At 47.2% G+C, this 26,946-nt stretch overlaps 1 protein-coding gene across 1 annotated transcript in view; it reads left to right on the top strand.

Annotated features, from left to right (window-relative positions):
- LOC138301445 (major histocompatibility complex class I-related gene protein-like) overlaps positions 1–26,946 on the top strand; it is a 253,163-nt gene that overhangs the window by 9,126 nt on the left and 217,091 nt on the right. The window contains exon 2 of the mRNA XM_069241944.1: positions 18,371–18,631. Coding sequence (XP_069098045.1) covers positions 18,439–18,631 — 193 coding nt within the window. The 5' untranslated portion in view covers positions 18,371–18,438. The remainder of the gene's footprint in view (positions 1–18,370; positions 18,632–26,946) is intronic.

The following is a 26,946-nucleotide window of genomic DNA, read 5'->3' as shown; positions in this document are numbered from 1 at the left end:
GAGATCCCCAAAGCAGAGACCCTAAATAGCCAGAAAAGGAGGTTTGGCTACCCAGGAAGGAAGATTGGCTACCGAGAGAGGTAAGAGCCTATCAGAAGGAGCCTCTGACGTCACCTGCTGGCACTGGCCACTCAGAGCAGTCCAGTGTGCCACAAACACCTCTGTTTCCAAGATGGTAGAGGTCTGGGACACACTGGAGGAGCTCTGGGCACCTCCCCTGGGAGGTGTAGGTCAGGGGAGTGGTCACTCCCCTTTCCTTTGTCCAGTTTTGCGCCAGAGCAGGGCTGGGGGAATCCCTGAACCGATGTGGACTGGCTTATGCAGAGATGGGCACCATCTGTGCCCATCAGAGCATTTCCAGAGGCTGGGGGAGGCTACTCCTCCCCAGCCTTCACACCTATTTCCAAAGGGAGAGGGTGTTACACCCTCTCTCAGAGGAAGTCCTTTGTTCTGCCTTCCTGGGCCAGGGCTGCCTGGACCCCAGGAGGGCAGAAACCTGTCTGAGGGGTTGGCAGCAGCTGCAGTGGAGACCCCGGAAAGGCAGTTTGGCAGTACCCGGGTTCTGTGCTAGAGACCCGGGGGATCATGGAATTGTCCCCCCAATGCCAGAATGGCATTGGGGTGACAATTCCATGATCTTAGACATGTTACATGGCCATGTTCGGAGTTACCATTGAGACGCTGTACATGGGTAGTGACCTATGTACAGTGCACGCGTGTAATGGTGTCCCCGCACTCACAAAGTCCAGGGAATTTACCCTGAACGATGTGGGGGCACCTTGGCTAGTGCCATGGTGCCCTCACACTAAGTAACTTTGCACCCAACCTTCACCAGGTGAAGGTTAGACGTATAGGTGACTTATAAGTTACTTAAGTGCAGTGGTAAATGGCTGTGAAATAACGTGGACGTTATTTCACTCAGGCTGCACTGGCAGGCCTGTGTAAGAATTGTCATAACTCCCTATGGATGGCAAAAGAAATGCTGCAGCCCGTAGGGATCTCCTGGAACCCCAATACCCTGGGTACCCTTAGTACCATATACTAGGGAATTATATGGGTGTACCAGTATGCCAATGTGAATTGGAGAAATTGGTCACTAGCCTGTTAGTGACAAATTTGGAAAGCAGAGAGAGCATAACCACTGAGGTTCTGGTTAGCAGAGCCTCAGTGAGACAGTTAAGCATCACACAGGGAACACATACAGGGCACATACTTATGAGCTCTGGGGCCCTGCCTGGCAGGGTCCCAGTGACACATAGACTAAAACAACATATATACTGTGAAATATGGGGGTAACATGCCAGGCAAGATGGTACGTTCCTACACTGTGTGTGCAGTTTCATTGCCACTTCGACTTGGCATTTAAAAGTAATTGCCAAGCCCTAAACTCCTCTTTTTCTACATATAAGTCACCATAAGGTATGCCGTACGTAGCCCATAGGGCAGGGTGCTTTGTAGGTATAAGACCGGACATATACCTGTGTAGTTTATATGTCCTGGTAGTGTAAAACTCCTAAATTCATTTTACTCTGCTGTGAGGCATGCTTTTTTCACATGATAGCATTAGGTCTACCATCATAAATTGTTTGAGTGGTAGATCCTGATCTGAAAGGAGCAGCCAGATCATATTTAGTATTGCCAGAATGGTAATAGAAAGTTCTGCTTACTGTTGAAGTTGGATTTTAGATTACTGTTTTAGAAATGCTACTTTTAGAAAGTGAGCATTTCTCTACAATTAAATCCTTCTGTATCTTCCAATCCACGTCTGGCTAGGTTTAGTTGACAGCTCCCTTGTGCATTCACTCAGAAAACCCCAAACACAGGATGCTCAGTCACACCTGCACACACCTGCATACTCAATGGGTCTTCCGGCCTGGGAGGGTGGAGGGCCTGACACTTACATGTCAAAGGACAGTGGCCTGCTCTCACACAAAGGACTGCCAAACCCCCTACTGAGGCCCTGGCAGACAGGATAGAACTGAAAGGAGACCTTGTGCACTTCTAAGCCACTCTTTGAAGTCTCCCCCACTTCAAAGGCACATTTGGGTATTTAAGCAGGGTCTCTGACCCTACTACCTCAGACGCATCCTGGAGAAGAAAACCTGAACCAGAACCTGCAACCTGCCAAACAGAACCGCCTGGCTGCCCAAAGGACTCACCTGGACTGCTTTTCTGAGAAGGACTGCTGCCTTGCTGTTGCCCTGTTGCCTTGCTGCTCTCTGGCTGTGCTGAGAAGTGCCCTCTAAGGGCTTGGATAGAGCTTGCCTCCTGTTCCCTGAAATCTAATGACCAAAAATACCTAATTCCTGCAAAGAACTCCTTGTGTGGCGAAAATCGACGCACAGCCTGTAAGAAACAAAAAGAAAATTCACTGCACGCCAAACTGGAATGACGCAACCCGACTTCCCGACGAGGAGATCAACGAAGCGCCAGTGCTGTGACCGGAACTTTGACGCACGGCCCACTGGATCGAGGCAAAGCCGACCCGGAACGACGCAGCCCGACTTTCTGAGAGGAATCGACGCATCACCTGCCGTGCATCAGAAATTTCCACGCATTGCCCACCGGATCGACGCAGCTCCTGTGACTTCATCCTGCAAGTGCAGGATTTCTTTTAACACATCATCCCTGGAAAGTCTGAAAACCCCGCAACCTGAAGAGGATCCAAGTCTGTGTGCCGGAAATCAATGCAACGCCTTCCCTGCGTGAAAAATAAACAATGCATCATTGGTGTGCGGCCAGAGAAATCAACACACACCTCCCCGTTTTCCACGCATCTCCTCCTCTGCGGTCCCTTGCGGAGAATTTGAACGCAAATCAGGTACTTTGTGCTTGCAAGAGACACTTGTTGCTTTTTAAGAGACTAAAGACACTTTATATCATTTTACAGTGATATTTCAATGTATACGTATTGCATCTTGATTGTTTTGACCTGCATCTTATCAGATAAATATTATATATTTTTCTAAACACTGTGTATTTTTGTGGTATTCTACTGTGTTATTGCATGATCTATTGTACAAAAACTTTACACATTGCTTTCTAAGTTAAGCCTGACTGCTCAGTGCCAAGCTACCAGAGGGTGGGCACAAGATAATTTGGATTGTGTGTGACTTACCCTGACTATAGTGAGGGTCCTTGCTTGGACAGGGGGTAACCTGACTGCAAACAAAGACCCCATTTCTAACAACTTCTCTCCCCCATGCTGAGAACCATAGTGCAAACCTGTGCCGGTACTCATACTTCCTTAGCACACGGATGATCAGTTATAGTGCTTTATACTGTGTCATTCCTAAGCGCTGTAAATGAAGAGTGTTCTGATGACTGGGCACTTGGTAGACACAGTGACTGGAGTCACAGTTGTTTGTGTGCAATCTTAGAATTGGAATATGCATCTCAACCCCTCATATTGAGTGCCATTACATGTTATTCCTCATTTTGTGATGCCTCACTTCCTGGAATGCACGTCACCCCTTTATTTTCAGTGCCACCGCATGTTATGCCTCAATCCGAGACAGCCCACCTCTTGGAGTGTGCATGTCACCACTTTATGTTAGGTACTGGGCATGGTCCAGGCACACATAGGAGCTGATGGACTTGTTGCCCCTGGCACACCTTTGGGGCAGAAGTGGCTCGTCCTTTCTGTGGCCGCCATTAAGTAGGTCCTGGGAGGGGAAGGTGTGATGTCACTTGTTCTGCACATGGATGATGGGAAATAGTGTTGTCACTTCCTGTGCAATTGGATGATAAGATATCCAGTGATGTCTCTTGCTGTGTAGATGGGTGAGGGGAAACAAAACTCTTCACCCTATATGCAGGGATAACCAACAAGCCCGGAAGAAGACTGCAGGCCGTCCAAAATGCAGCAGCCAGACTAGTCCTCAATCTGCCACACTGAGCCCACATCACCCTTCAAACTCCTTGCCCACACCTACAAAGCACTCCACAACACAGGCCCTGCCTACAAGAAGCTGAAGACCAATCCTTTCAAGTACGCCATCCAGGACTGGCCTCACACACCTCCTACAGAGCGCCTAGAAACTCGCAAGTCAGCTCTGATGTTGCTGAAGATGGTGCCTACATAGCCTCATGGGTGATAAGCATGCTACAAGAACATCAATAACATAACATTACATTACATACTTTCTCAGTTTGTCACATTTTCTATATTTCTTTTCTGTCTTCTTTCACCCTTTTGTGTTTTTCTCTCTCTTTCTCTGGGACAGAGTCCGATGAGGGAAAAAAAGTCCAAGTGAATGCCAGTGGGCCCCTCCACAACCACCGGCTCAAATTAAGCATTGCTTTTCCCTTTTTATTTTCCTCAGTCTCATTTTTGGCCCTATTACTTACCGGTAATCTTTATTACCCCATATTGGAATCCTCCTCATCCCAGTCCTAACTTGTGAGGTGTTTCCACCTCCGACAGAGATTTCCACGCCGGGGATCCTAGATCCCTTCAGCTAAAGCTGTCCTCTATCTCTATGATAGAAGTGTAAAGCTCCTCCCCCTGCCCATCCTCCTGTAATATACCAAGTCAGAGAAAGAAATGTGGAGATGAACAAGAGGGCGGGAGTGAGGGATGTGGACTGGGACGATGAGGATTCCGATTTGGGGTAATGAAGATTACCAGTAAGTAATAGGGCCATTACCCCTCATCTACATCCTCCTTGTCCCAGTCCTAACCTGTGAGCAGGTACCAAGCAAGAAGTACACTGACGTAGAATTGGATACAAATGCCTTTATTGAAAAATCAACAATGAATGAAGAGCAAATTGTAAAACAGTCTCCCAAAAGGAACGTTCAGAGCCCGACAAATCAAGACAGTAATGACGGGCAAAAGTCAGCAGGGAAGACCAAGTACCAGCCCGACACAGCTCCTGAATGGAGGAGCCCCCAGCTTCAGCCCAAGAAGCTGCCACTGCCCGGGTGGAATTACCCTGGACATTGGACGGAGGACGCTCACCGCAGAGTGATAAGCCTGAATGATAGCCTGCCACACCCCTCTGGCAATAATTTGGGAAGAAACCTTGGAACCCGATTCAAAGAACCAAAGGAGACAAACAAGCTCAAAGACCAACGAAAAACCTTGGTCCAAGGCAATTAAAAGGACAGAGCCCGACCCACATCTAGGGTAGAAGGAGCCCCTTCCTTACCAGAGGGAAAAACTGGCAAGACAACCTCTTGGTGTAAGTGGAAAGAGGAGGAGACCTTTGGATTAAACGTGGGATCCAATCAGAGCACCACCTTGTCAGGAAAAAAACACAAGAAGGGAAAAGAGGAAAGAAGTGCCCCAGGTCCCCCAACCACTTAGCTGATGTGATGGCCACCAGAAAAGCAGTCTTAGCTGACAACCAGGAGGACAGTGGACAGGACTCTTAGGGTTCAAAGGGAGCCAACTGGAAATGCCAAAGAATAACAGACAAATACCAAGAAGGAACAGATTTGGTCACAACCGGTCTCTGAAACCTGAAACTCTTCAGAAGCTGAGACTCCAGAGGGGTAACCTTGGAAAAAGTCCCTTGCACATGGAAAGCCTTAATGGCAGCCTACTGAGCACAAAGAGTAAATGGAGCCATTCCCTTCACGAAAACATCTCGCAAAAAATCTAGGATGGAGAAACTATCCAAGGACAGGGGATCCAAATTCTTAGAAATACACCACTTCTGAAAAGTACGCCAATGCTTTTTGTAAGATCTCAAGGCTGTAGTTTTACAAAAGTCCTGAGTGTTGACAGGAACAACCAGGGAACAGTCCAAACTAATCAGCCCTGACCTTTCACATTCCAGGCCGTCAGCTGAGGATTACGGATGTGGATCTCCGGTAGAGACGGAAACTGAAGTGGGGAAAGATGAAGACACAAAAGAAGATAAACCCCTTTGGAGAGGGGCAGCAGCAGAGGGAACCAGTATCTCCGTGGCCAAAAAGAAACAGACACAATGTGTCTGGTCTTCTCCTCCTGAATCTTCTGCAGCACCCACGGGAGAAGGGGAATGCAAGGGAATGCCTAAAGAATCCCCGAGGGCCAAGGAATTGAGATGGCATTGACCGCCCACACCTGGGGAGCCAGGGTCTCCAAGCAAAAAAGAGGAAGCATCGCATTGTGTGGAGACGCAAACAGATCTAACTATGGTGTACCGAACACAGCACACTCCCTGCTGAACTCCTGGGACAAGAGGTGATACAACACCAAAGATGGCATGTTCCTGCTCAGACAGTTGGTCTGAATATTGAGAGTCCCCTGAACATAAGCAGCGGACAGAGCCAGAAGATGAGCCTCTGCCCAGGCAAAGATCTGAACTGCAATGAAATTCAGACTCTTGCTCTTGCCCCCCCCCCCTTGTCGGTTCAGATAACATCTGGCGACATGATTGTCGGTGTCAACCACCGCATTCTGACCCACCAACTGAGGGGCAAATATCAACAGGGCCCTCCAATTGGATGACTGGGTTGCTTCCCAAGCCGACCAGGCACCTTTCTGTTCCTGATCGCTGAACACAGCCTCCCAACCCCACATGCTGGCATCTGTCGTGAGATATATTGGAGGGGGAAAATGGAATGGCATGCCCGGTGACAGAGTGTCCTCTGACTGCCACCAAACCAAAGTCTCTTTGACTTTAGGGGTTACTGGAATCAACTGGTCATAGCTGCGAGAACCACCGCTGTAGAGGCCTCCATCAATCCTTGAACTTTCAGTTATGCCCTCGCTGACATGGAGGTTTGATCTAGAAGATGAGCAACAGAGGTCTGAATTGCCTCCACCCTCTGTAGAGGCAGAAGAGGCCACCCTCACACAGTGTTGAATAGGACTCCAATGAACAACTCAATTTGGGTTGATTCCAACTGGGATTTCGGAAAGTTGACAAGGAAACCCAACTCTTGCAGAGTATGAAGCACCAACCTGATGTCTTCCTGAGCCTCAAAAAAAGGAATAGATAATTATTCATCAAGGTATGGGAAAACAGAAATACGCTGCAAATGTAATAATGCCACTACAGGGGCCAATACCTTGGTAAAGAATCTTGTAGATGTCAACACACCAAAGTGCAAAACCTGGACTGAAAATGCTGACCAACAACAGCAAACTGGAGATATCGCTGACTTGTCAGATGGATGGGGACATGGAAGTATGCATCTTGTAGATCCAATGACACCAGATAGTCTTGCAAGAATAGACTGGACCGAAACCACCTTGAAATGTGCCACCACCAGATGTTTGTTTAGAGATTTGAGGTTGAGAATAGGACGAAGCCGACCATCGTGTTTGGGAACCAAAAACTTAGGGAGTAAAACCCTGTCTGGACCTGAGCGGAAGGCACTGGAATTACAGCTCCCTTGTCGAAAAGAGACTGCACACCCTGCATCATGGCCTGTCTTTTTAATTTGTCCCTTGACAATGTGGTAGGAAAGAACTGATCCCGGGGACGATGTCCCCAAAAGGGAATCTGATAGCCCTAAGTGATGATGACCTTTAGGGCCCAAGCATCCGAAATTGAAGCCTACCAGTGGTGAAAAAAATTATGCAGGCGAGCACCCACCCGGTGATAGTCATTTGGTTGGCTGCTCATTTCCAGACTGGAAGTGTGGTTGGCTTTTTCTGGCAAACACAGCCCCCCCAGCCCCAGGTCCAGCCTCGAAAGAGATTTTTATCAGGAGGGGTCTGAGCTGACTTCCATTGAACAAAATACTTTCTGCCCACAGACAATTGAAACTGTTTCAATATCTTCTTTTCTTCTGGTGCTTTCTGCACAAGCTGATCCAATTTTGGACCAAAAAGCTTCTGACCTGTGAAGGGAAGATTCATCACCAGGGAATGTTGGCTAGCCTGCAACTTCCATGACTGCATCCATAACAACCTCGGCCACAAACTGCAGCCCCTGCCGATGAGGAACCTGCCCACAAGCTATCAAAAGTAATGTCTGATAAAAACTGGGAGAGTAACTCCATACTGGCCGGAGTTGAAGTAAAATCCTCGTCAGTCTGTAATACATCACACAAGGACTGAAAATCCCTAAGCCAAGCCTGGGAAGCGTAGGCCACATAAGTACTCGCTCGAATAGAAAAACTGGCTGCTGCATAGGACCATTTAAAGGAAGCTTCATCTTTCTTATCCACTACGGCCGGCAATGTGGACTCTTCAGATGCCAGACTTGAAGTGGAAGCCGTGGTAGCCAACATAGTGTTTACTTTTGGATTCTGAGGGAACAGTTCCTCAAAATCCTGAAACAAGTATCTTTTATTCAAAAATGGGGAATGGACTGTTTATCAGGAGCCTTCCACTCCTTAGAAAGGATAGACCTAATCGCCTCATGAAACGGCAGGTCGTCACAACCAGCAGCACTATACTGGGAATAAAACCTTCCTCCAGCTGAGGCTATTCACCAAATCCCAGGACCTCCCTAATGTGGGACAAAAGAGCCTTCAATTGAGAACCTCAAATCTATTTCCCCTTGGGTTCCGAGTCAACATCCTCATCAGCCAAATATAGCTTTTGCTGCAAGCAGATGAGGATTCCCCATGGCTTAATCAACTGCATCCTTAATCAGAGCCTCCAGCGACGAGTGAGAAATCTGGAGCACCTCCTCTACGCCTTCATCAGGAGGGGGCTCCACATGACTCTCCTTACTAGCGTGCTATCTCCCTTCCATAATGCCAGAATCAATTAACGTGCTAGAGCAGCATTCTTCCTGAATTTATTATGTTGCTGGGCAATGAAGTCTCATTCACAGGAGAACGGGCTGCCCAACAAGAGTGTGTGCAGCCTTCCGGGACGGCACATACATCCGACACCGGTCCCATCTTCAGATGCCATAACCGTGGCTCATCAACGGCCTGCCCGCCAGTGCAATGAAGACCTGAGCTCCCCGTCCCAGGCCAAGCACATAGATGTGCAGCGCTCCGGAAGCAGAGCACCGACCCTTCGCGCCCAGTGACGAAGAGGTAACCAACATAAACAAATTAAAGTACATAGCATGACTTACCTCTGGTCTGCGAGGACAGCGAAAAACACAGGAGGATGGGTGGGGGGAGGAGCTTTATACTTCTATCATAGAGACAGAAGACACCTTTAGCTGAAGCGATCTAGGTTGCCATCGGAAGCGGAAACACCTCACAAGTTAAGACTGGAACGAGGAGGATGTAGATGAGGGGGTAATGCCCTATCCATTCATGCCTTACCCTGTCCTCCATTCTGATTCATGTCCCCTGTAGGAGGCTGGCCTGGTTTGTTGTGCGTACCTATGGTACTTACACCTTATACCAGGTCCAGTTATCCCGTATTAGTGAAATGTAGGCAGTGTCTAGAAGCCAGGCTCTCTAGAGGTAGGTGTAGCTGAGCAGCCAAGGCTTATCTAGGAGACATGCAAAGCTCATGCAATACCACTGTAGTTACACTTAGTACTTACATACATGAAAGAACCACACAGTGTTACAAAAATAAAGGTACTTTATTTTGGTGACACAAATACCAAAAATACCATAAAGACTAGACTCCCTTAGGGGGTAATACACAAATTATATACACTAGTATGTAGAAATACGCATAAAAACAGTTAGAAAACGGTGCAATTAGTGAAAATCACAATAGTTAGAAATGGGCCTGGGGGAACACAAACCATATACTAAGAAAGTGGAATGCGGAAGTCCGGTTCCCACCTAGGCAAGTGTAGTGTGCAGAGGGGCGCTGGGAGTGTAAGAAAACACCAAAGGTAAGTACTAGAACCAACCCTAGCCCAGGAAAACAGGAGTAAAACGCAGTAACTTTCCCAGAACACACAGACATGAGAAAGAAGATTATGCAAGAACCAGAAGAGACTGCAAGACACCAACAGTGGATTTCTGGACCTGAAGACCTGTGGAAGAAGAGGACCAAGTCCAAGAAGCAAAGAAAAGTCTAAGGAGCACAGGAGCCCCTGCTAACCCGGAAGAAAGTGCAAAAGAAGAACCACCGGTGAAGAAGAACAGTCAGTACTGCACACAAGAAGACGGACTTGGGTTCCTGGTTGGTGCAGATGATGTCCCACGCAGCTTGGAGGATTGCAGTCTGGTGTGCACTGCTGGAGTCCGCCAATAAGCCTTGGCACATGCAAAGCTTGCGGTTAGAGGAAAATGGCGCTGCCCGGAACCAGGAAGGACAAGGTGGACTCCACCCAGGAAGGGGAGTCGAAAGGGGCTCTCAGCAACTCAGAGAGTCCACAGAAGACCAGGCAGCAGTGCACAGGAGTCCCACAGCATGGGGACAAAGAAGGTGCAAAAGAAGCTCACGCAGCACGTCGACAAAGGCTCCCACGCCACCGGAGAACCACTCGGGAAGCTGTGCGTTGCAGGAAGGAGTGCTGGACGCCGGAGCTGCAAGATGCACAAAGAACTTTGTGGAAGGATGCCAACAAGCCTTGGCAACTGCAAAAAACACGGTACATGGGGGTACTGTCTTACGTGGGGAGGCAAGCGCTTACCTTCACCAAAGTTGGACAGTAGGACATCAGGACCATAGGACCAGTTCAGTCCACCACCTGTGATGCAGCATCCATTCAGCTCAGCAGGAGAGGGGATCCATGCAGCCGGTTGTCGATGCAGTAGGTGCCTGCTGAAGCAGGGGAGTGACTCCTTCATCCCAAGGGAGAATCCTTCGGTCTTCTGGTGCAGGCTGAAGACGGGCTGTCCTGAGAGGATGCACGACCAGGAAACAGTTGCAGTTGCTGGCAGGAGCTGAAGATACAATGTTGCCGAAGGCGTCTTGCTTCTTTGTTGCAGTTTGTAGAGTTCCTGGAGGGTCCAGATGCTGTTTCTTCAGTGAGAAGTCGAAGTGGAGATGCAGAGGATTCCTGCTGGAGTCTTACAATCTGAATCGGAGGAAACACCCAGAGGAGGGACCCTACATATCCCTGAAAGGGGGATTGACCAGCTACACGGTTAGCACCTACCAGGGGAGGGCTCTGACGTCACCTGCTGGCACTGGCCACTCAGATGCTCCCAGAGTGCCCTGCCAATGTGGAATCCAAAATGGCAAAACCCCGGGACCCTCTGGAGGAGCTCTTAGCACCACCCCTGGGGTGGTGATGGACACAGAAGTGGTCACTCCACTTTCCTTTGTCCAGTTTCACACCAGAGCAGGGACTGGGGGTCCCTGAACCGGTGTAGACTGGCTTATGCAAGGAGGGCACCAAATGTGCCCTTCAAAGCGTTTCCAGTGCCCTGGGCAGGCTACCCCTCCCATGCCTGTAACACCTATTTCCAAAGGGAGAGTGTATAACACCCCTCTCCCAAAGGAAATCCTTTGTTCTGCATTCCTGGGCTTGAGCTGCTCAAGCAACAGGAGGGCAGAAACCTGTCTGAGAGGTGGCAGCAGCTGGGGCTGTCTGGAAAACCTCAGAAGGCTGAAATGGCAGTACTAGGGGTTCTCTAAGGAGCCCCCAGAGTGCATGGGATCATACAACCAATGCTTGCAAAAGCATATGATTCATACATGTTTGATACCAAATGTAGGAGGTTGGCCTGGTTTGTAGTGGGTACCACAGGTACTTACACCAGGTCCAGTTATCCCTTATTAGCGAAGTGTAGTCAGTGTCTAGAATCCAGGCTGTCTAGAGGTATCTGTGGATGAGCAGCCAAGGCTTATCTAGGAGACATGCAAAGCTCATGCAATACCACTGTGGACACACAGTACTCACACACATGAAAGACAATACTCAGTGTTACAAAGATAAAGGTACTTTATTTCAGTGAAACAATGCCAAAAATACCTTAGAGTCTATACTCCCTTAGGAGATAAGTATTATACACAATATATCCACTATTAACCAAAAACAGGTAAGCAAATAGTCAGAAAATAGTGCAAACAGTGAAAATCACAATAGGTTCCAATGGGCCTTGGGGGAACACAAACCATATATTAAAATAGTGGAATGCGAAAGTTGGTTCCCCCCCTAGGCAAGTGTAGTGTGTAGAGGGGCGCTGGGAGTGTAAGAAAACACCAAAGGTAAGTAAAATACCCCACCCCAGGGCCCAGGAAAGCAGGAGTAAAGTACAGCAAGTTTCCTAAAACACACTAGAAGTTGTGATAGAAGATTATGCATAAACAAGAAGAGACTACACAACACCAACAATGGATTCCTGGACCTGAAGACCTGTGGAAGAAGGGGACCAAGTCCAAGAAGCACTGAAGAGTCCAGGGAGAATAAAAGCCCCTGCTAACCCGGATGAAGGTGCAAAAGTGGAACCTCCGGTGAGAAGACAAAGTCAGTATTGCACCAAAGAAGACAGATGCAGAGTCCTGGTTGGTGCAGAAGATGGGTGAATGCAAGCTGGTTTGGGTCGCTGGTCTTGGCTCACGCAAAACACTTGATTGGTGGAAAATGGCGCTGCCTGGGACCAGGAGGGCCCTGGTGGCCTCTACCCAGGAGGTGGAGACAGAGGGGGCTCTCAGCAACTCAGAGAGCCCTCAGAAGACCAGGCAGTGCACACAGGAGACCCACAGCATGGGCACAAAGGAGGTGCAAATGGAGGTCCATGCAGCACTACACAAAGGATTCCTACGCCGCTGGAGAACCACTCAGGGAGTTGTGCAGTGCAGGATAGAGTGCTGGGAGCCTAAGCTGTGCTGTGCACGAAGAACTTCTTGGAAGGTCGCACACAAGCCTTGACAACTGCAAATCATGCGGTGCATGGGGGTACTGGCCTGTGTGGGAAGGCAAGCTCTTACCTCCACCAAAATTGGACAGCTGGACCTTAGGACTGTCGGGGTCACGTTAGTCCACCACCCGTGTTTCTGGATCCACGCTCGTCATCTGGAGAGGGGACCCACAGCACCTGTCGTCGCTGCAAAGAGGTTCATGCTGAAGCAGGGAAGTGACTCTGTCACTCCACTGGAGATTCCTTCAGTTCTTCTGGTGCAGGCTGAGGACAGGCAGTCCTCAGAGGATGCACATCCTGGATTCTGTTGCAGTTGCTGGCTGGAGCTGAAGTTATAAGTCTGCAGAAGTTGTATTTGCTTCTTTGTTGCAAGTTTATAGAGTTTCTGGAGCGGTCAGCGGCTGATCCATTGGTAGAAGGTGAAGTAAAGGATGCAGAAGATTCCTGCTTGAGTCTTGCAGCCTGAATCTGAAGAAACACCCACAGGAGAGACCGTAAATAGCGCTGAGAGGGGGATTGATCACCTAATCAAGTAAGCACCTATCAGGAGGGGTTTCTGAGGTCACCTGCTGGCACTGGCCACTCAGATGCTCCAAGAGTGCCCCACCATCTTGGAATCCGAGAAGGCAAAACCCAGGGACACTCTGCAGGAGTTCTGGGCACCACCCCTGGGGTGGTGATGGACAGGGGATCGGTCACTCCCCTTTTCTTCGTCCAGTTTCACACCAGAGCAGGGACTGGAGGTCTCTGAACCGGTGTAGACTGGATTATGCAAGTAGGGCACCATCTGTGCCCTTCAAAGCATTTTCAGAGGTTCTGGGAGGATACCCACCATTCCTGTAACACCTATTTCCAAAGGCAGTGGGTGTAACACCCCTCTCCCAAAGGAAATCCTTTGTTCTGCCTTCCTAGATTTGAGCTGCTCAAGCACCAGGAGGGCAGAACCCTGTCTGTGAGGTGGCAGCAGCTGCGGCTGCAGTGAAAACCTCAGAAGGCTGGAATGGCAGTACTGGGGGTCCGTGGTGGAGCCCCCAGAGTGAATGGAATTGTGCAACCAATACTGGAATCAGTTAGACACCTTACTTGGCCATAGTTGGAGTTATCATTGTGAAGCTGTACATAGGTATTGACCTATGTCCAGTACACGTGTAAAATGGTGTCCCTGCACTCACGAAGTCTGAGAAAATGGTCCTGGAGGTCGTGAGGGCACCTCTGCTAGTGCAGGGGTTCCCTCACACACAGGTACTCTGCACCCAGCCTTCAGGGATATAAGGCCTTCAATAAGGGTGACTTATAAGTGACCTGGTGCAGTGTAACTGGCAGTGAAAGGGTGCATGCACCTTTTCACACAGGCTGCAATGGCAGTCCTGTAGAAGCCTTTGTCTGAGCTCCCTATGAGTGGCAAAAGAAATGCTGCAGCCCATAGGGATCCCCTGGTACCCCAATGCTGTGGGTCCCCTTTGGTACCATATACTAGGGAATTATAAGGGTGTTCCAGTGTGCCAATTGTAGGTGAAATACTGGGTTACCAGTATGTAACAACCATAATGTAAGGGAGAGAGCATAACTACTGGGGTCCTGGTTAGCAGGATCCCAGTAGACACAGTCAAACACACTGACAAACAGGCCAAAAGTGGGGGTAACCAAGCTAGAAAGAGGCTACTTTCCTCCACCCCCTTAATGTTGTCCAATACTCTTTTCCCTCACTCTGTTGCTTCCTTTCCCTAGGTGGTTCCCCCATTTACTTATTTGTTCTAACCACAGTTCCCTACTTTCCATTGGCTCCTTACACCCATCTCTGCGCTTTTCTTTTGTATCACAGGTAAGTCTCATAAAGTTTAACCAATCTGAGTCACACGACAGATAACCTACAAGCCTTATCAATTCTAGTGAAAAAAGCCAAAGACAAAAGAAAACCAAATTTTGCTGTCCCTTACAAACTTCTCCCCTGAGTTTATCGAGTGAACAGAAACAGGATCTGACAAAACTTGCAGCGGCGACCGATTGATCAAGTACTTCTGCACGTCATTGATTAACTGCACCCAGAGACGTGAAGCTATCAGAAGGAAATACCTGGCACCTAAGAGGCCAACTGGTATCAGCCTAAAAGCAGCTGTCCTGCAGCCTAGATCCTGCATACCTCAAACACTGAAGAAACTTTCAACCAAAGCAACAACAAATGTTCTGAAAGTATTTAGGGCCCCGATCTCCTCCGCGTCAACACAAAATCAGCTACAAAGACTATTAGCTCCTCTACAGACATAAGATAATTAGAATAGCTAAAGATCACAACTTAACTTATACAAACAACAATGTAGAGCTCTCTCGGAGTGGAAATGTACTCAAAACTTACAATGGACTCAACACATTAAGCAAGTTACAAATACATCTATGGAAGCTGGTGATGGAATTACACGGTTTTCAAGGAAACTCTGAGGAGGGGCAGTAGGCCAGACACAACTGGATGAATACTACTAAACTGTGGTGGGGTCTTCTATCGAGAAACACTAGATAAACTGGTGAAGCAACAGATGAAAAACATGCGGTCAGCGATGAAATGAAGGTAAGCCACTCCACACTGTTGCGTAAGACTTGAAGTCAGCATAACCTCACTAACAGCTTTAAAGTACACCAGCGCAATAAATTATACATATGCTGGCATGGATCCTGCGGAAGAAACACTAAAACACCTGCTTCAAAGAGAGAAAACTGAAACTTCAGGACATCTCAGAGTTTGCACATAACTTCAGTGTTAAGTAAGTATCAGCTGCCCTCACTCCTGGTCCCTTTCACCTGCAATCAAGAGGAAATGAAAGAGTAAAGCAAAATATTGAGGGAAATAGGGAATTTGCAAGAAAATACAAAAATTCCAAGGGGCAGATTCATGAAAAGTGGCGCTGCACCTAGTCCAGCACCACTGTTCTTGCACCCCTTAGTGCCCCCTAATGCCACCATGTGTGCGCTGTATATAAAATACGGCGCACCATGGCGGTAGTCAGGGGTACTAGAGTGAGAATTTTTTACGCTAGTCCGACGCTTTGCAGGATTAGTGTGCAAAGCACCCAGAGGCCTATTGAAACCAATGGAAGCCTCCTTTTAATGCCTGCACTGAGCAGGTGTTAAAGGTGCTGAGAAAAATGGCGCAAGAAATCTCTTACATTAATTTGTGTCAAAGTGACGCAATGCATGCGTTGCTCCACTTTGTAAATATGGCGCAGCGTTTTTGGTCTTCTAACGCCACATTATTGTAAACAAATGACCTTAATGTGGCATTAGAAAGGCGCAAGGCCCTCTTAAATCTGGGCCCAAGTGTTTAATTGACAGTCAAATCACCAAATGGTAGCCCTACCTGGACTCCACTCTTCAATCATGAACCAGCTTGCTCAGAAATAGGCTTTTCACAAATATAATTGAGAGAGAAAGCCCACCGTGTGGGACCTTGGGGGTCTTACCTGCAGCCAAGAAAGACCCTCGGTTCCACACACTGAAGACCTCCAGCTCTCAGGCTGTTAACAGCTCTGAAGATAAACCTTTGCATTCATGGTTTAGTGGCCGTTGCAAAGACTTCAAAACGCTACGCGCTTTGGTACAGGGAGCCAGTGTAGTGCAGTCAAGTGGAGAAGTGAAGGGGCGGGGGGTGTGTGGCACTTGGATGCACTGAAGGAGGTGCCAGGTGCAAACCAATCACAGCATTGTTCACTGCAAAGCTGCAGTCAGTGGGGAAGAGTGCTGGAAGTTGTCTCAGCATCCTTGGTTAGACAACGCTACCAGGTGTGACCTTACTGATCTGTGGTGAAAGAGTAATATCTTGAGCAAGCAAAATTTCAAAAGCGGGAAACTTCGGGGTTATGCAGGATGACAGGTCACAGGATTAGAGTACAAGAGGACCATGCACTAGAAGCACCTTGGAGCTCAAGTTTTCAGAAAGGAAGATTGGTCTCCTGGCCAACTGCTGCATGGTCTTAAAAGTTCATTTAGGCACACAGCCACCTGCTTTGTAATGTTGAACAGATCTTGGTATCATACACATTTGCCGTAAAAAAGTCCAAAATGATCTACCAAGGGGACGCAGAGACTGAAAAGAGTGGGACTAATGAAGGTACTATGCGGGACACCGAAAAAAAAGAAACAAGAAAGAGAACAACCAGTCCCTTACACAAAGAGGAAAAAGCAAGGGGAAATAAAGATATTTCTTCTGGCTACGCCTTCCCTGGAAAGGTGTGAGATTTTGATGCATTTCCATGTATGAAGATCCATGGGAGTTGCGTGGGAAAACCCAGCACCACACCCATGGAACACCTCCCTGGTGGAAGGTAGGGCAACGCAGCGACTTGCGCTGCCTTTTGTTACTCCATATCTATGAGACCACGAAAGTCACGCAGTGTGGTTTGAGTGGCCTCGTAGATATCGTTCCGCATGGCTGCCTGAGATGCTTCAAGGAAGTTGCTGGAGTGGACAAAAGCAGCAGCTCTTGGTTCACCTCTCTTTCAGGTACTTGGCGGGTTTCCGCCCGCCAGCCCAGCGGGGATCTCGGCCACAACACAGGAGCCGGATCCAAATGGAGCTGGCGGTGTTGCGGCCGTGAGACGGGTGCAGTTGCACCCGTCGCGCTTTTCACTGTCTGCATAGCAGACAGTGAAAAGCTGCATGGGGCCCTGTCAGGGGGCCCCTGCACTGCCCACGCCAGTGGCATGGGCAGTGCATGGGCCCCCAGGGGCCCACGACTCCCTGTACCGCCAGCCTTTTCCTGGGCAAATGTGGCGGAAAACTGCCGGCCCCGGCGGTGTGACCGCAGCGCTTCCGCCGTGGTCGAAATACCCTGGATTGTACCGCCAGCCTGTTGGCGGTGCAATCGCCACAAAAGCCCTGGCTGGCGGTCTTCGACCGCCATGGTTGTAATGACCCCCAAGGTCCTTAGCAGAGATTAGAAGTTGTGGTTGTGGTGTTTGTTGGGGTGCTAGATTTAGGCTTTAGCAGAGAGGGTATTCAACAGAGTACCATCTCCTTCAAAGCAAAGTTCTGCCCACCTCATTTGTAAGTCAGGCAGAACTTCAGAATGTAGAGGGCAGAGACGACTGAATGTTTCCCACCTATGTAGACCTGTGACAGCTCAACGAGGTAAGGGCCATCTAGGATTTGGTCATATGCCCACCTGCTATGCTAAGAGAGGGTGAACACATGGCCAGTGTTTGCTTTCACATAGTGGCATTTAAATCAACATGGCATATGAAAGCAAAAACCTGTAAAGGCCCCCCAATCCATTGGAGAAAACGTCCATAGTGAGAAATGTAATTGTTTTATTTATTTTCAAAAACAAAATCCCACTTTAGGATTTTGCTTTTAAAAGTTAAAAAATATGAATGTTTGACGTACAGCTCTGTCATGGTGCTGGAGCTGTCCATCAAATATCAGTGCATTTCCAGTAATTGCTATAATGGTGGTTCCTGGAAATGCGATAAATGTCCGCTGGGCACACGGACCTCTCTAAATGTGGCAGGTGGAGAACCTGCATCATGGTGGGAGGAAGTATTTCTCAATGGCGACGATACATACTCTATCTACCAAAGTCAAAATTAGGAAACTAGTTTGGAAAGGTGTGGGTTTTGCATGATCTTAATATTGGGAGAAAGATTTTGCTTGAGTGGGGGGTGGAATTAGTGTTAAAAGTGATATGTATGAGGATCAGTGTAGCACAAACTTTTTGTAAGTTAAAAAAATGTATCCCCTGGTTTTCCTACTCCAGGTTCCCAGTCATACCGCATTTACTGTTCCTATCTCTCTGAGAGGATTCCCAGGACCCCACAGTTCTCGATGGTTGCCTATGTCGGTGATGTTCCAATTGAGGGTTACAACAGTGAGACCAAGAGATTGGAGCCAAAAGTCACTTGGATGGAGAAGAAACACCGACTGTACTGGCTATGGGAGGGCGAGGGTCTACAGTTGATGGAGTCTGTGCTAACTGAAGAAGTAAAGGCCATGATGAGAAAAATGAACCACACTGCAGGTGAGTGGACCAGATGATGACATTTGTGTCAGCAAAAGTATGGTTAGCCAATCAGGAGGCATGTCGGGATGGTGGTGCTGCTTGCTGGGAGATTAGTGTGGTGTAAATGTGAGATGCGACCATATGCATAGAAGTGTCAGCAACTCGGATGCTCCAATAGTTGACTGGTCTGGGGCTCTTATCTCTTTTTGATTTATATGAAGCACTTACTACTTGTCCATGGTTTTATCCAAACTTGATGACTTGGGGCCTGATTTAGATCTTGGCGGATGGATTACTCTGTCACAATGGTGACGCATATCCATCTGCTGAAATATAAATCCCATTATCTCCCATGGGATTTATATTTCGGCGGACGGGATATCTGTCACCGTTGTGATGGAGTAACTCATCCACCGAGATTTAAATCAGGCCCTCAGAGTTGCAAATGCTGACCTACGCTGGTTAGACATTTTGATGCCACGGACTCTGTTAGATCTCCATCATCCCCTCAACGACGTGGTGGTCCTTCAAAGGTCTTGGAAATCAAGCTGAGTAAAAGTGAAGTCCTCCAGTGTGGTTCACGGCAGAGCTAGCTAAGCTGCTGGCTGAATATTATTGGAGGTGGTTTCAGCCTATACTACACCCATCAAGTAGAACAGATATTGACCTGCTCGTTGGTCAATGCTAAGAAACGACTGATGTTCGCTTCACGCAGCACAGGCTATAGCATTAGGCTCCAATACCTATTTTCCCCATATTGGGGATACCTGCATTGACACTTGGCGCCAAGCCAGGACGAGGAGGATTCCTCCAATGGATTTTACTCTAAGTTGTGGCAGGCGGGTGACAACCCTCATCGAAGTAAGTGCAGGTTATTTTGAATGGGCCGAGCATGCTTTGGTTTGATTAGGACAACTTTGAAGCATGATTTCAACATAAATAAAACATTTGCAGTGTGTGGCTACAGGGCTCACCCCTGGGAAATCCTTGAAGCGATGATCTATCTAAGTATACTCTTAACTAAGCGACGTTACACATGTGGGTTACAATGCGTGGTGGTTCCGCATTACAGAATATGATTCCCCTTAAGAATGAGCACTGATATTCCTCCACTAATCACCAGTGAAAAGGTAGCATGGAGCAAAGGGTAACATGTTGTGGTGCAGTCGGTCTTGCCTAATTTATTACAAGAATGACATAGGGGTTAAAATATGCCCTGGCTGTTTTCAGCCACAATCTGCTGTTGGTGAGGCAAATTTTCAGTGTTACGGAATCAGAACAGAAAGACTAAGCTCTGTCCATTTTTCATAAAATGTATGTAACCGTGGTGGAGATAGGGGACCCCGCACAATCGGTGACTCAGTGGATGGAGGCAAACCACAATAGAAGGAATATAAGGTTATCTGTCCTCTGTGTTTCTGCACAGATACTCAAATAGAGTCGTACCATTGCTGGAAACAAATGTGACGTAAGGGCAAACGGTATAGGCACCTGTCCTAGTGAGCAAGTGCCGCAAAGGGCAGGTCCTGTAGAAAGCCACATTGACCCTTTGTATGGCGCACATAAGATTGGCCGAAACATGTCGACCTAATATTAGGTCTAGGATTACATAAGGTATCCATTGACATCTTGCACTGTTTTTAACCTTGTTCAAGGGCACCACTAATAAAGTACCATTAATAAAATTCACTAAGACGTGTGTGCCCTGCAGGCAGTTTTAAATCACACCCTTTTTTTGTTTATGCACGGATCACTTCTTATGGGTACTGATTATTAACCACTAACCTACTCTGCTGTAATCAGGCATTGTAGCACACTCCAAAGGCGCTAGGCACCCAGGGTAGGACCCTTATGATGAAGTATGTCACCAACTAGCTTAGTGGGTGAGGGGTCTTTGTTAAGGTCTAAAAGAGTGATGTAACACATGGAGACGGGCTGCGGACAGGATCAGGAGGTGGCAACACGCCTGCTCCCATTCTTTTGGTCATGATTTGAACTTGAGAAGGTGGCAGGCATTCATCTCACTCTCTCCTTTGTTGGTTCTTGTTATTTAATTTATGTCTCGTTACACAGCAGATAACGCTGTTGTGCAACATTTATAAAACTCATTAACAAAGACAAATAGCTTGCATTGAGCTATTTTGTTTTGTTAATGTTTGTTAAAGATTTGCACAGCAACATGGCTTAAAGTAAACAAAATCAAGCACTATGACGCTACTCCTGCAGAGTACACCAATAGCGTCAGGAATTCTGACACTATTGCCTCAACCCTGCGCCATGGTGATCCGTATTTTAAATACGGCGCACACATGGTGGCGGTAGTGGGGCGCTAAGGGCCACAAGGGAAATGGCGCTGCAGTGGGTGCAGCGCCACGGTTCTCAAATCAGCCCCTTAGGTTTTTTTTTCTTTTACGCATGTTGCACAGCAGCCCACGCTATTGTGAAAATTCATAAAATCAATAAAAAACATTAGCAACACCAATAGGACTTGCATCGGTGAAACTTATTGGCTTTGCAAATGCATGTTTTTCTCGCAATCCTTGGGAGCACATACCTTTGCTTGCTGTCTCTCCCCACCAACATCTTCTGCCTCATATCCCTGAGCCTGCACTCTCTGGAGGCTCCCCACCCAGCACTCCTCCACTGCTTACCCACTGGCTGTACTCTGGTTATTCATTTTTTTCATTTTAAATTGCTTTTATGAGCACCCAGGAACTGTTCACTGCTACTGGCTTTTCCCTTCTTTTTCCTTGTCCCGCATCACATGGATAGCTTTTTTTAATCTCTTATTCTAAAATAGCTGTTGGCTTCTTGGAGCGGTAAACTATAGCTTAAAAACATTTGCCAAAATACCTGCCATCTTATGACGATGAATGCACACACATAGAAGGCCATCTTGGAAATAAGTGATCTTTATTAGAAAATACATTGCAAAATGGGCACTATTGCATGTGACTCCTTGCTCTCATCAGAATTCATCTGAGTATGATGTTTTTTAAAGCATAACAGAAATCATTTTGAGACGGTAACTGGTACATGCAAGTGGGCTCTTGTTAATTTTTTTTAATACCTTCTGAAAACAATTCCAAGATTTCTGTCCATGCATCCTATGCATAGTTTTGACCAAAACTGTGCCGAAACCAATAAGCACTGGCAACGCTCAGCTCATGCATTTAAAAGGTGAGACCTATTGGCTTTGTCAATGCGTGATTAGTTCAGAAACCACATAACACTGCTACAGATGGTATACTCTGTTACCCTTGAATATCCTATGAGCAGCTTTTTCTGGGATACAATACAAGTTTGTGATGACATCTACTTCCTGTTTCCCAGCAGGGGCGGCTCCTCCACTGTGGCTGCTGGCATCGCCCCCTCGGCTGAGCCAGCAGATGAAAAATAAAATGTTAGCTTGCTATCGTTTTATTTTCCATCATCATTTTTCATCTGCCAGCAGGTGCAGGGAGGGGTGGGGCTGGGTCACAGGGAGGTGGGAGGCGGGAGGAGGGGAGAGTGCACTAAGTGCGCATGTGTGTTTGGCCGGCCATCTGAAGCGGGGCTATGGCCGGCCTGGAGAAACAGCACAGACACCAGGCTGGTGTCTGAGCTGCAGGGACTGCCGCTCAGACGAATGCTGACACTGCTTACATGCTATGTTTAGCATGTAAGCAGCGACGCAATTGCTGGGGAGCCTGTGCTGGTGTCCCAGGGAATGCTGTGACACCACAAGAGCAGCGAGGCAGCAGAAGACGGCGGCGGGAGACGGTCGGTGGAGGTAAATGTTATCTTGATTTTTAATTGTTTCACCTGTCTTCCCTCCGACCCCCCACTTGACATATGCGGTGGCGGCCACCGCTGCTTACCAGTAAACAGAGAAATGGGAATGGTAAATAAGGCAACAGCACATGATATACAGACTTTCCCCTCGGGCCCTTCGAAATGACCCCAGTCAACATCCATGTGGGAATGACTTCCCCCTTCTATACCACTGAGTACACACCCTTCTCCTGGCTCCACACTGAAAGTGAATGATTAGTTCTTATTTATACCCCCCCGGTTCCATATCAATAATAAGATTGTTATTTCACACAACCCTTTACCGTATCAATGATGTTTGAATCCACTCTAGTATTACACGTCTTTCTTATGTCCTCTCGTGCACACTTTGCTTGCTGATAATGCTATACAACATTGTGTAAAATATATCTAATTTGCCTGATATTAGTCCACCTCTCTGCTTTTTCTGCAGCCTTTCAGGTATGTGTGTGTGGTTGTGTGTCTGTCTCTGTGTGTTTGACTGTGTGTGGATGTCTGTGTGTTTCTGTGTGAGTCTGTGTGTGTATCTATCTGTCAGTGTATGTGAGTGTGTGTGTATCTATCTGTCAGAGTGTGTGTGTGTGTGTGTGTGTGTGTGCATGATTTCCTGTGGTTGGCCTTTCTTCTGCATGCAGCCATCTTTGAATACTTGTTCGTTATTAGAAAAACAATTCCAATACGGCCACTGAGCAGGAAGATGCTTGTTTACCCAGACGCTGTGCATTGTCAGTGTGCTTCTGGGGCCTGTCTCTCTGTGTGTCATGTTCTCTCACCGTGGTTGCTAACATGTGGCTGTTTTTAGTCCCTGTGCGTTAGTGTCTTCTATGATACTATCTCTGATGTTCCTGTCCATGAAGGTGATTTTCCCAGGGGTCTGTCCTTCTGGTGTGGTGAAAGGTGTTTCCGAAGGTCTGGGGTTGTTTCTCGAACCCCTCTGGGGGTCTGTTCTTCTGTGTGCAGGAATGTGCTATAACTGCAAGTGTGATTTTTTTTTTTAGGTCTCAGCTCTAGATGGCGCGCATGCGCATCTCGGAACCAAGATTTCTGTCGCCAAACCGTGGGCTTCACTACACCCACAGCCTTCCAAATTACTGGTACCATCGTCTCTCCATTTTGCAGCATCCCCGTTCATAAAGGGCATGCCAACGTCATGCTTTTTGAAGAGTTTAGCCCACCCCAAGTGCACCAGCCAATTACAGTTGAGGTTCACAGCTTCCATGTTATTAGCCATTGTTTGGGACTACTTTTTCATTTACTTTTCAATGGCTGACCGATCCCTCCGCACATTAGGAGCGCTATTGTTCTGTTGTTTGGGTTTCCGTATGGCTGGTTTCCTTTTGTCCATCTCTACCTGTCTTCTGTTAGTTTTGCACCATCTATTTCTACCTTTCTGCTCGTTTCTTGACTTGTGTCTCTAGCTTTCTGCTAGGTTTCTTGACCTCTGTTTCTGCCTTTTTGCTAATTTCTTGCCCTCTGTTTCTGCCTTTCTGCTTGTTCCTGCCCTATTTTTGTGCCTTTCCACTTGTTTCTTGCTGTTTGTGCCATTCTGCTCCTTTTCTGCTCCTTTCATGCCCTCTGTTTCTTTCTTTCTGCTCGTTTCTTGCACTCTCTTTCTTTCTGCTCATTTCTTCACTTTAGTTTCTGCATTTCTGCTCATTTTACGCTCATTTCTTGCCCGCTTTTCTACCTGTCTGCTCCTTTCTTGCCTTCTGTTTGTGCCTTTCTGCTCCTTTCCTTCCTTCTAGTTGTGCCTTTCTGCTCATTTCCTGCCTTCTGTTTGTGTCGTTGTCCTTGTTTCTTGCCCTCTGTTTGTGCCTTTCTGCCCATTTCCTGCTTGCTTCTTGCCCTCTGTGTGACTTTCTGCTTGTTTCTTGTTATTATTATACTGCCTGCCATTTCCCTGCCCCTTGTTGCTTCTTTTACCTGGCATCCACCCACCCTCCTTTCTGCTTCACCCCCACCCACCCCATTCCCTGTTTCAGCTCATTTCACCCCACCAGCCCTCCTTCATGTCTGGATTTGACAACTCTTTTGATGGCTTCTCAATGACCCGAAAGCACTGAGTCCCACAGTGTGACTATCTTTGGGAACTAAATACAGAAGCAGTCTTGTTCCCGCTCTGCCTCATCCATGATCTCCCCTCAGCACTGCAGCAGGAACCCCCACGTCTTGAAAAAATTTCAGTCATATTTTAATAGGTCGAGCTATTTTTAGTACCTACTTGCTCCTTCTGGCAGTTGACAAAGAACAGGTGTTCTGTTCAGTCAGACAAAATAAATCTTGTTCTTGTCACATTTGCTCTGTGTTCAGAGACAAAGGTCAAAAGTTAGTATGTCTTACAATTAATTTTCCTTCTGAGAGTTTTAGGATTGTTTATGGTGAACTGTCTGACCAGCTGTAGAAAGAGTGTGAAATGAAAGGCTATAAGGTGTTAAGTTTTTCCTGACAGACAACTTTTAAGTAGCTAAGTCAACAGTACCATCATTTAGAAATACATTTCAGTAGTTATGGAAGACAATTGTTTGTACTTCTATGCTATGAATAAGAAATAATTTAAAAGGATGAAAACAAATCAGAATGCTTTACTTGGTAATGTGCAAAGGATAAATATGTTTTCTGAAGCCCATTTTTCACTGATTGTTAATACATTAAATAGTTTTAACAGTAAAGCTGCAGGTAAGTGGAAATGTTTTGGACATTACTTGGAAATTTAGGGACAAATTTAAGAAAGTGGTGCTGCACTAAATGCAGCGCCACTTTTCTTGCGCCCCTTAGCGTCCCCCTAACGCCACCATGTGGGGCCTTATTAAACATATGGCGCACCATTGCGTAGGTGAGGGACAATAGCATCAACAGCTTTGACGCTATTGTTGTACTTTGCAGGATTATTGCCACAAACGTGGTAGCAAACCCTGCAAAGTACATGGAGGCCCATTAAAGATAATGGTATGCCTCCTTTTAACACCTGCTCTGTGCAGGCACTACAAAATGCTGCAAAAAATGGTGCAGGGGAATCTCATAGTTTCCTGTCCCCCTAACGCCTAATGAGGGAACCCTCCTGCAAACATTATGCCTGGCACAGGCATAATGTGGCGCAAGAGGTTACAAAGTGGTGCAAGGCAAGCATTGCGCCACTTTGTAAATATGCACAGCGAATTTGGCCTCGTTGAGCCACATTAGTGTCATAAAAAAGTAAGCTAATGTGTCGCAAGGAGGCACAAGGCCCTCTTAAATTTTGGCCTTGCTGTCTGTAAATGACAGTGTGCAACCACAACATGCTTTAGTAGCATTGGGACAGATGGATACAAGTTCAATTTTGCATTTCCTAAATAGCGAATTTTAAGAAATAGCTATTTAGTAAATGTTAAATGGCATGTAAGAAGATAGCAATTCCCTTATAACAATTCCTACAAAGTCCCAACCGCTATTAGGAAATCGCTATTAGGAAATGCTACTCCATTCGACCCTATAGGCCCGTGGTTGCGAATGGTTTTGCATTTCCTAATTTGTGATTTCCTAATAGTAAATCCCAAATTAGGAAATGCAAAATCAAGGATGCCTTTGGGCCTAAGGCTCCCCTTGATGCACCCAAAACAAAATGATGCAAATGTAAAGCACACAGAAGCCCAATGGGCACGTGTGTGCTGCATGGCACTTTGAAAAATGCGTTTTTGGGGCATTCCTTAAAATTGCACATGATTACCATCAACTTGGAGTTGATGGCAGTAGCATTTCCTAAATGCCCATTTCACATTTAGGAAATGCTTGCCGCATGTGCTTTGGGAATCGCAAATAGGAAATCCCTATTTGCGTTTCCTATTTAGGGAATCGTAAATTGTGATTTACTAGTTGGAGTTGCAATTTTAAGAAATCGCACAAAACTGTGATTCCGTAAAATTGGACTGCCAATCCCTTTCATACATCTAGAAAGGCTATTTTGCATTTACAAACGGTCAAATTTAGCGATTTGCACCGTTTGCAAATGCAAAATAGGTTGATACATATGGCCCATATTTATTGAAAGTGATTGTTTAAACATAAACTGAGAAACACTCCTGCCCTGATAGCAGTGCTGTTAGTAAACTAAGGCCCTCATTATAATATTGGCAGTAAAAATCGCCTATCACAGCGGCTACCAGCCGTCTGCCGTATTATGACCACAACCGGATTTCCGAAGGGATTCCCTGTCACTGATAGTGCCTACCGCCATGGTTTTCGGGCAGTAAGGAAGCCACGGAAACTATGGCGGTAGGTATAGGCGGTACAGTGACGGCTGCCCGGCTGGAGATTGATATCTCCAGCCCGGCGCTGTTACCGCCGTGGCGATCAGTGTGGTGCATTGGTGGTTTGGCTTCAGCCAATGTCATAATATGGTGGAAAGTACCACCAGCCTGTTGCCAGTACTTTCCATCATATTACCGCCGACCGCCAGGGTCTTAATGAGGGCCTAAGAGGCAAGTCATGGATCGTGTGTCCCCTATATGTGGGCTAGATTCTTTTTAAACGTGGAGCAAACATTT

This window comes from Pleurodeles waltl, chromosome 6 (assembly GCF_031143425.1).
Source record: "Pleurodeles waltl isolate 20211129_DDA chromosome 6, aPleWal1.hap1.20221129, whole genome shotgun sequence".
Classification (NCBI taxonomy): Eukaryota; Metazoa; Chordata; class Amphibia; order Caudata; family Salamandridae; genus Pleurodeles; species Pleurodeles waltl.
Note: the sequence above shows the minus strand (reverse complement) of the source record. Positions and strands in the feature narration are given on the sequence as shown.